Here is a 10,777-nt window from a genome sequence, read left to right as displayed (position 1 = left end):
ACTCAAAGGTAATTGCATATACTAGGATATATGTGAGAATTCCCACTCTTGGCAATGGAGCGTTTCCCACTGGAATGACATACCTGGAATTCAGAGACTATGATCAGCAGGAGTGAAAATCTAACGAAGCCTACTGACTTCAGTGCCGAACTTTCAGATGTATTCCAGGGGAAGGCGAAACTGCTCCAGGAACACAAATTTGGGGTGTTCACCACTTTCAGTATCAGAACATAGGAACAGGGGTAGGCCAGTCAACCCAATGAGTCTGCTTCGCCATTCAATGCGACCATGGCTGATCATCCACTTCAATGTCTTTTCCCCCGCAATACACCATATCTCTCTGTGACATTAGCATTTAGAAATCTGTCAATCTTGGAGCAACTCAATGACTGAGCTCCTACAGCCCACTGCGATAGAGAATTCCAAAGATTAGCAGCCCTCTGAGTAAAGAAATTCTCCTCATATTGGTCCGAAATGCCTTCCCCCTTACTTTGATATTGTGTCTCCTAATTCTAGATTCCTAGCTGGGTGAAACATCTTACCTGCATTTACCCAGTCTACCACTTCAGATATTTTGTCAGTTTCAGTATCACCTCTTGTCCTTCTAAGTTCTAGAGACTACAGGCCCGCTTTCCCCAATCTCTCTTCATGGGACAGTCCCACCATCCCAGAAACAAATCTGGAGAACCTTGGTTGCACTGTCTCTATGGCAATAATATCCTTCCTAAGGTAAGGGGACCAAAATGACACTCAAGATATTATGTGTGATCTGGCCAAGGTCGTACACAACTGAAGCAAGGCAATGCCGGCGGCAGCGCACTCCCACCCATGTACTTCCCACCAGCGTGGTGTGACGTCAATGGAATTCCCACTGTCAGCAGCAGGACCAGAGAATCCCATGGCCAGCAAACAGGGCACCACCTTCCGTCAGTGGGAAACCCGCAACTGGGAGGCCAAAGAATCTCAACCAACATGTTGCTGAAAAGTCAGAAATGTTGTCAAAGTTTTTTGGTTCGAACTCATCAGAACAGATGCAATAAAGTCAAATTTTCATACATACTTATGTATGTGTTTGTCCATGGAATACTGTAAGACACAGCACTTTATTAGAAAATATTCCACTTCATATGTTATTACAACAATAAATGTTCAAATTTGCTAACTTCATTTCAAAGCAGAAGAGTAAAGTTAGAAATACAAAACTCAACGATCTGATACGACCGTCTCATCCTCAAAGTGAGCTGGTGTGGCTTCCTGTCCCTGGATACAGCGTAATAGTTAAACATTTCTCTTAAGGTTAACATGCAGTTTCAGTGCAGGTTATGAAGGCAAGTGCAATGTCAGCATTCATGTCGAGAGGATGAGAATTCAAGAGCAGGGATATACTTCTGAGGCTGTATAAGGCTGTGGTCAGACGCCATTTGGAATATTGTGAACAGTTTTGGGCCCCATATCTAAGGAAGGATATGCTGGCCATGGAAAGGGTCCAGAGAAGGTTCACAAGAATGATCCCTGGAATGAAGAACTTGTCATATGAAGAATGGTTGAGAACTTTGGGTCTGTACTCGTTGGAGTTTAGAAGGATGAGGGAAGAGTCTTATTGAAATTTACAGAATACTGCGAGGTCTGGATAGAGTGGATGTGGAGAGGATGTTTCCATTAGTAGGAAAATGAGCTCAGGCTAAAGGCATGATCCTTTAAAACAGAGATGAGGGGTAATATCTTCAGCCAGAGAGTGGTGAATCTGTGGAACTCTTTACCACAGAAGGCTGTGGAGGCCAGGTCGTTGAGTATCTTTAAGACAAATAGATAGGTTCTTGATTAATAAATGATCAGGGGTTATGGGGAAAAGGCAGGAGAATGGGGATGAGAAAAATATCAGCCATGATTGAATGGCTGAATAGGCTCGATAGGCTGGGTGGCCTAATTCTGTTCCTATGTCTTATGGTGTTATTTTTTTAAAAGCTAAATGTGACTTTGGCCACCAATGCAGGAAAGGCTTTGATTTGTTCAACACCTTCCATTTAAAAATACCCCTTACTCTCTGTGCATAGGGCTGGCTTAGACTCTGACTATCAGCATGAATCCCAATTGCACAGCGTGGAACCACAAAGTAATCTCTGCAAAGGGAAATACACCAAAAAAATGCAGAACATTGTTTTAAACAGACATTAAGTTGGTGGGACAAATTGAATGCTGGAGATATATGAATTTTGCAACTGAGTGATGTTGTAACTCCCACGCCATCACTCAAGAATATAATTTTCTCGAAGATGGAATGCAAGTCACAGCGGACAGCAGGAGCCATCCAGCTGCAAAACGGAGGAAATAAATCTCATTTCGCTGCTCATTAAGTCATTTATCTTTATTTGCTGATACACCAATGATTTAAATTTGTGGACAGTTTTTTTTATTGAAAGCAAGTTTCGTAGCGCAGGACGTTAAATGACTTACAAAAATATACAGTTCTCATGATCTGCACCGCATATTCTGCGAATCTGAGTTGCCAAGCAGGTTGACATTCTGCCTCTCTACCTTGTTGGTTCATGATTCTTCTTTAGAGAACCCTGCAGTTCCCATGCCTCCAAGCCCATCTCATCTCTCATTTAGATAAATGCGAGGTGATGCATTTTGGTAGACTGAACCAGGGCAGGACTTACTCAGTTAATGGTAGGGCACTGGGGAGAGTTATAGAACAAAGAGATCCAGGGGTACAGGTTCATTGCTCCTTGAAAGTGAAATCGCAGCTAGGCTGCATAGTGAAGAAGGTGTTCAGCGTACTTGGTTTCATTGGTCAGAAAACTGAATACAAGAGTTGGGACATCTTGTTGAAGTTGTACAGGGCCACACTTGAAATACTGTGTACAATTCTGGTCACCTATTACAGAAAGGATATTATTAAACTGGAAAGAGTGCAGAAAAGATTTACTAGGATGCTACTAGGACTTGAGTGTTTGAGTTATAGGCTAGGACTTCTTTACCTGGAGCATAGGAGATTTGGGGGTGATCTTGTAGAGGTCTATAAAGTAATGAGGGGCATAGGTCAGCTAGATAGTCAATATCTTTTCCCAAAGATAGGGGAGTCTAAAACTATTGGGCATAAGTTTAAGGTCAGAGGTGAGAGATACAAAAGTGTCCAGATGGGCAATTTTTTCACACAGAGGGTGGTGAATGTCTGGAACAAGCTTCTAGAGGTGGTAGTAGAGGCGGGTACAATTTTGTCTTTTAAAAAGCTTTTAGACAGTTACATGGGTAAGATGGGTAGAGAGGAATATGGGCCAAATGTGGGCAATTGGGATTAGCTTAGTGGTTAAAAAAAAAGGTGGCATGGACAAGTTCAACCTAAGGGCCTGTTTCCATGTTGTAAATCTCTATGACTGCGTCCAAAGAGGGATTGGAATATGCCCTTTTATAGCCAAAGTTTTAAACACAGGGAAACAATAGTCGAGTCTTATGGCCATCTTCCCAGGCCACATATCACACAAGAAGAATGAAGCAAAATTTAAGTGCACATGCATCACTTTTTGATCTCTTTCTCCTACTACACTTCTCGTGAATTTCACCTGAAACTCCAATTGACTCGATCCCAATGAGATTTTAAGCATTTTAATGTTATAGGATATAAACCCTTCACACTTCCGCAGTGCACCAATGTATATTCAGCATTCTAGAGAGCTAACTTCTGACAGCTTGCTTCATAGCAAATTAAAGAGTTTTACTGCACATTAAATAGGCGACAGATTTAAAGGCAACACAGCCCAGGCATTGATGTGCATGGAATGAGAAACCAGCATATTAGAGATAATGTTAAGTGCTGAATGAAAATGGAATACTGCCATGTTCTTAAATCATTCACTCACAACAGAATGCCAACGTTTACCTGTTTCTTTTTGTTTGAAGTGTAGATCAAAACAGTACGGAAACAGCCCTAGGTTTGTGATGATCTATGGTGGCACAATACTTCTGAGGCTGTATAAGACTCAGAAAAATCTCCGCCAGAGTGGTGAATCTATGGAACTCTTTGTTGCAGAAGAATGTGGAGGCCAGGTCACTGAGTGTCTTTAAGACAGAGACAGATAGGCTCTTGATTAATAAGGGGATCGAGGGTTATGGGGAAAAGGCAGGAAAATGGGGATTTGAAAAATATCAGCCATGATTGAATGGCAGAGCAGACTCAATGGGCCGAGTGGCCTAATTCTGCTCCTATTTCTTATGGTCTTATGGTGTTACAGTGGTTAGCACTGCTGTCTCACTGTGCCAGGTGCCAGGGTTCAATTCTGGACTGTCAGCACGGAGTTTGCACATTCCCTTCGTGTCTGTACGGGCTTCCTCCGAGTTGTCCAATTTTCTCCCTCAGTCCAAAGATATGTGGGTTCTGTTGATTGGCCATGGTAAATGTTCCCTTTAGTGTCAGGGCGATTAGCAGGGTGGAATAGAACTTGGGTGGGATTGTATTCAGTGTGGGCTCAAGGGGCCAAATGGCCTCCTTCTGCACAGTAGGGATTCTATGAATGACTGGCAGCTGCTCAGGAGACACCGGGAAACCCCTGGTGAGAATGTCACACAGGTCGTGTGTTTATTTTCTCATCTCCCCAGCAAAAGTTTCCAGGCCAATATTATAGAATCTTACAGTGTAGAATGAGGGCGTTCACCATTTGAAAGAGTTAGAACTTAGTCACAATCCTCCACTCTTTCCCTGTAGAAGTGCAGATTTCAGCTATTTAAGGACAAAGTCAGGATTAAATTTGCTTTCACTGGCTTTTCAGGCACTGAACCCCAAAAGCATAACAATACCCGATATAAAAAAGTTATTAGCATCTTCGTGGCTCTTCTGCGAATTATCTTAACTCGATACCCTCTGGTTAGCAACTGAAACAGTCTCCTATTCGCTTTATCAAGAAGCTCTCAAAACCTGCGCAGAGGACCAAAAGTGAAAGATAGTGGAAACAGAAATTAGCGTTTGCGATATAATTACTCAATTCTGGCAATGGATTATTTAACAGCACAGTGGGTGCACTTACACCATACAGACCATAGCGGTTCAAGAAGATGGCTCACCACCACCTGCTCAAAGACAGATAGGGATAAGCAATAAAGGTCAGCCTTGCCAGCGATGCTCGCATCCCAAGATCAATCCTTGCAATTAATGCAATCTCTTGCATTGTTTTAGTTCTGCAGTCTGAGACTGGAGGAGGTCTGATGATGCAGTGGGTAGTGACCCTACCTCTACCCTACCTTGTGAAAACTCTGTGTTCACAACCCACTCCAGGACTTGGAGAGTGTGACCACAACGTGGTTAAGCAGGTTAATTATAAGCCTGTAAATCCTTCCAGTCAGGAGTGGGAGAGTTTTCTGGTCAGTCATACTGCAGAAGGCAACAGCAAACCAGTGCAGCACTTTGCTAAGCATAAGGGGCAGCACTGTGGCACAGTGGTTAGCACTGCTGCCTCACAGAGCCAGAGACCTGGGTTCGATTCCAGCTCCAGCTGACTGTCTGTGTGGGTTTCCTCTAGGTGCTCCAGTTTCTTCCCACAGTCCAGAAACATGCAGGTTAGGTTGTTTGGCTATGCTAAATTGCCCCTTAGCTTCAGGGAGATTAGCAAGGGTTATGGGAATAGGACCTGGGTGGGATTGTTGTCGGTCCTCGATGACCGAATGGCCATGATTCTATGATCATGGCCAATCCATGATTGCTAATGATCTTATAGGACATGGTACATGAAAAGGAGGCATCTAAGCCTAATTTATTTTAGGCACTCAGAGTCTGATCTCTACATTTTAATCCTTATCATCTAAAATGCAAAACCAATTGGACAAGTAAGGGGAAGTCTCATTATCGTAATACTTCAGGTCAGCTCATGCAGTATTTTGTGATGTTATTGAAGGGTCTTTACCCTTTGTCTCAATTTGCTCTCCTCCGGTAATTCAGCCATATAGGGTTATGCTAGCACGGTGGCACACTGCTGTCTCGCAGTGCCAGATTCAATTCCAGTCTCGGGCCACTGTCTATATGGAGTTTGCACATTCACCCCATCGTCTGTGTGCATTTCCTCCGGGTGCTCCAGTCTCCTCCCACACTCCAAAGGGTTAGAATGGATTGGTTATGCTAAATTTCCCCTTAATATCAGGGAGATTGGCAGGGTTAATAAGTGAGGTTATGGGGATAGGGTCTGAGTGGGATTGTTCTCGGTGCAGACTCAATGGGCTGAATGGCCTCCTTCTACACTGTAGCAATCTACGATTCTGTGACTTTTGAAGTTCTGCATTCAGATTCCTCTGAAGAGGACTAAGGGAGAACCTTGCATCTCAATTCATTTTACCTTGGAGGGGCCTCATCTCCAGTTGCTGCCTCAACAAAGCACTGAAATTACAAAACAGGAGACTGAAAAGTATTATTTTGTGATATGAACTACAGTAACCCATTGACTAACCGTGGGAGGGAAAAAAAACCATGTCGATTCAACTTTATTCTTTTAGTTACAGAGAAAAGACTTTGAGCATAAAGGTATGGCAAAGTTTGTTTTATTGGCAATCAGGTTGGAATAATGATTGTGCACATTATAAGAACATGTGTAATACATAAGACACATTCCTATCAATAAAGCTCTATTCTAATGTACCATGAATGCTCATTCCCAGCAGAGAGGTTCACCCACTGGGAATGCCTATCAGGTATCACGGCAGTCCATTATCTCTTAATAAGCACTCTTAGCAGGTGATGCTGCGTACAGAGACTAGTATTTGAGCAAACGGCTATATTTTTTTTATTCTTATTCCCTCTGCAGCATCTCATTTGTGGTCTCCTAAAAAAAGATGCACAGTAAATCTTGAGAGGCTTTGATGTGCAGCGCACACTCCCAATTGCGACCCTGATTCCCAGTTTCAAGTCACTGACTAACCTCAGTTAAGTGGATGAATAATGGAACTTCCCAAAATTCATACTGATGGAATAGAGTCCTGTGGTTCCAGCTCTGGAATGGGCAGCCTGAGGGTGTGGTGGAGGCAGCTTCAATCGAGGCATTCAAGAGTACATGAGATGATTACTTGAACAGAAGCAGTGTGCAGAGGTTATGGGGGAAAAGGAAGGTGAATGGCATTAATTCATAACGCTCATTTGGAGAGCTAGTGCAGACATGATAGGGCGAACGGCCTCTTTCTGTGCCATAACAATTGTGAGATTCGGAAGAGGATTCAATTGCTTCACCAATGACGACCATGTTTTCAGCTCTGGAATTCCTCTACCCTAAAACTTTCCCCCACCTCTCCCCTCCTCGAAGAGATTCCAAAAATCTCCCTCACTTACTTGCCCTGATAGTTGCTATGTGACGCAGAGGCAACTTTTCTTTTTGGGGGTCCTTGTGCATAAGTCACATTGCTGTGGTTCTGGAGTTACATGTAGGCCAGACCAGTTAAGGATGGCAGATTTCCTTCCCAAAAGGACATTAGTGAACCAGATGGGTTTTTACAACAATTGACAATGGTTTCATGGTCTTCAGTAGATTCTTAATTCCAGATTTTTTTTTATTGAATTCAAATTCCACCATCTGCTGTGGTGGGATTCCAGAACGTTAGCTGAGTTTCTGGATTAATAGTCTAGTGATAATACCATCACCTCTCCCTGGTTATACAGTGCATATAATTTCAGTGGCTGTGGCTGGCTGAGATGTGGAGTATGTGAGTTAGTGAGAAAGTATCTATTGAGCAGGATGTACTGTACTGGGAGAGAATTGGGCACTACGCTGGCGAAGTGCTTTTTCAGACATATTGGGTATAAAACCCTTAAGATTTTGCAAGCCTATTGTACAATATTAATAACCCATTACCCCAGCCCTATTTAATCACCGCTGTATGGCATAACCTTAAAACAATTAGCTCAAACAATTTTAACTATTTTGCACTGGTTACACTGGTAAAATAACATTGAAACGCTCCATATTGTGTTTCCTATTGCACTTTAGCAAAAGCAAAATGGGTTAATGGCAATATTTTAAAAATCCGAACACATATCACGCTGAAAAGAAAGGAGAAATGTAGATGATTTTGTAGCTGCCGCTCAACACTACATCTCCCCAACACTGCCCCTCCTTCCTCCACCGTCCCTGACACCTCCACTGCAACCCACACCCGCAGGCTGTAGATCTGTGAATTACCCTCCGCTGCAGAAGCAATTGTAAAATAATGAACTGGCGGGGTAGTGGGTGAGCATCACATGGAAGGAGGATTGATGCCCCCTTGAGGTGGGACATCTTGTCGGCAAACCCAATAATGGGCTCAAAAAAAAAAAATCGACGACCTGGGCAAAAAGCAAACGGGCCTGGCATCTATACGCCAGAACAGAAATGGAGGGGCAAAGGAAAATAGGAGGGAAAGACAGCAAAGAGAACACTTTATTTCAGGTACCAAGGAAGTTAAGAAGATACCTGACTACGGGCGGGATTTTCCGGTCGCGACCACCCCGAGAGACGGTCAACCCAAAGCCTAATTTCCCATCCCACCCACAACGATTCTCGTGGCGGGCGAAACTGGAAAATCTACCCCCATATCTGCATGTTATCTGTGTGTTCCTTGAAATCTAAACTTTCTTTGACACATTTTAGTAAATTATGTTACTTCACAAAACAGGTCTTAGGATTTACAGCCGTGGGAGATGAGGAATCCGGGTGGCACAGTGGTTAGCACTGCTACCTCACAGCTCGATTCCCAGCTTTGGGTCACTGTCTGTGTGGAGTCTGCACATTCTCCTCATGTCTGCATGGGTTTCCTCCAGGTGCTCCACATTGTTCCCATAGTCCAAAGATGTGCGGGTTAGGTTGATTAGTCATACTAAATTGCCCCTTAGTGACTGGGGATGTGTAGGTTTAGGGGGACTAGCAGGGTAAATGTGCGGGGCTACGGTGGTAGGGCCTGGGTGGGATTGTTGTCAGTGCCGACATTCAATGGGCCGAATGGCCTCCTTCTGCACTGTCAGGTTTCTATGATCCTATGAATAGTAACCTATTGATACAAGTTTATAGTTTATAACATCGAATTGAAGCAAGCAATACAAAGTTCGAAAAATGTTACAGGGAAGGTATATATGTAAACTGTAACAAGTTCTTACGCGTTGTCACTAATTCGATATTGGTTGAAGTGAAAAGCTACTGATACATGGCAGTTTGAGGAACAAGAGATTCCTTTTTAAACTTCTCATTTAACACAGCTTACTTCTCCGTGAAACTTTTTTTTATATATATACGATTAAAAGATTCCCGATTTGTCCCATTTGTGTTCCCTACATCACGTTTAATTCCAACTCGCCGACCACCTGTCTCAACGCGCTGCAGTCCAGACTCGCAATCAGTTTCCGAGGGCCTCGCTTCCAGGGCACAAACAACTCCTTTGTGGTTAAGGTGGCGTTTTCCGGGATGATGCTGTGAGGTGGGGTAAAAGGTGTTTCTTTAACTCAAACTGAAATGACCATATTCAGACTTAATAAATAATTCCTGATCAGTTATATGTTCGGGTAACAATTTGACTCTTAACGCACCCAGATTCAGCACACCCCGCCAGTCTAAAAATTTGATGGGGGGGGTGGGATTTTCCAACTGCTCTTGCCCCAAAACTGTGTGAAATCTCACCCGAGGACAACAGGTCTTTGCAGGGTCCCCTCCCGCCCGCCTCCCACCCTCTCCTGCTACAATTCCTGTGGCAAGTGGGATGAGAAAACTCCCCCCTGAGACTGGAAAGGGCAAGGAAAGGCCCTTAAGCGGCAATTAAGTGGCCACTTAAAGGCCATATTTGGAATGAGGGTAGATGTCACCCTCTGACTCCACCACCCACCCCACCCGAGGCCCTGCCCACTTCACCATAAAATTACATCTAGTTCGGGGCAGGGGGTTATCTGGAGGGAATCCCATCCATGCACGCTCTCCCACTCCTGCCTCAAAACCCACTGGGGGGGTGGGGAGGTGCATAAAGCAGGCTCGAGATTCTGCTTATTATTCCCCGATGAAAGGTTGGTGGCCACTATCAAGGAACCTGAGGATGCAACTACAATTGTCCTGCTCTGTAGTACAACATTGCTGGTGACCTCAACTGTTGGTTCACTATTTCAGCTGAGGGAACATGCGTAATGTCTGTGGAATAACCAGAATACCAAAGATTGGGGGTTGTGAATCTTCCCCCTCCCCCCCCCCCCCCGACTCACAAGCACAATTTATAATGTGGGGTGGAACGGTGGCACAGCGGTGAGCACTGCTGCCTCACAGCGTTGGGGTCCCAGTTTCGATTCTCGGCTTGAGTCGCTGTCCGCAGAGTCTGCACATTCTCCCCATGTCCGCATGGGTTTCCTTCGGGTAATTTGGTTTCCTCCCACAGTCTGAAAGACGTGCTGGTTAGGTGCATTGACCTGAACAGGCACTGGAGTGTGGTGATCAGGGGATTATCACTGTAACTTCATTGGCAGTGTTCATGTAAGCCTTACTGGTAACTAATAAATAAAAACTTAAACTTTTAAATCCACAACCCCCACCACACTTTCTAACTTACCTCCTGCCCTTGACCTGCACCTTATTGCCAGATACAGGGAGTCAATGTCGACTCCCTCATTTTCAGTCATAATTCCAACTCTTACCAAACATAAAGGAGATGGGGTTTTACTATGCAATGGCTCAAGAAGGCAGCTCACCACCACTTTATCAAGTGGCAACTAGGGACGAGCATAAAGTGCTGGCCTAGCCAGTGACACCCACATCCCATCCTTTAAAAGACTAATTTCTGTTGTGAACATGAAGATATG

General features: G+C 44.1%; 1 protein-coding gene across 1 annotated transcript in view; it reads right to left on the bottom strand.

Moving 5' to 3' along the window:
* Window positions 1–6,506: 6,506 nt before the first annotated feature.
* The window catches only part of LOC145352263 (coagulation factor XIII A chain-like), a 106,163-nt gene continuing 101,892 nt past the window's right edge, over window positions 6,507–10,777 (bottom strand). Inside the window, exon 15 of the mRNA XM_080202007.1 lies at window positions 6,507–9,410. Coding sequence (XP_080058133.1) covers window positions 9,272–9,410 — 139 coding nt within the window. The 3' untranslated portion in view covers window positions 6,507–9,271. The remainder of the gene's footprint in view (window positions 9,411–10,777) is intronic.

Source organism: Carcharhinus amblyrhynchos, chromosome 2, assembly GCF_965287045.1.
Source record: "Carcharhinus amblyrhynchos chromosome 2, sCarAmb.v2.hapA, whole genome shotgun sequence".
Classification (NCBI taxonomy): Eukaryota; Metazoa; Chordata; class Chondrichthyes; order Carcharhiniformes; family Carcharhinidae; genus Carcharhinus; species Carcharhinus amblyrhynchos.
This window is presented reverse-complemented; position numbering and strand designations above follow the sequence as displayed.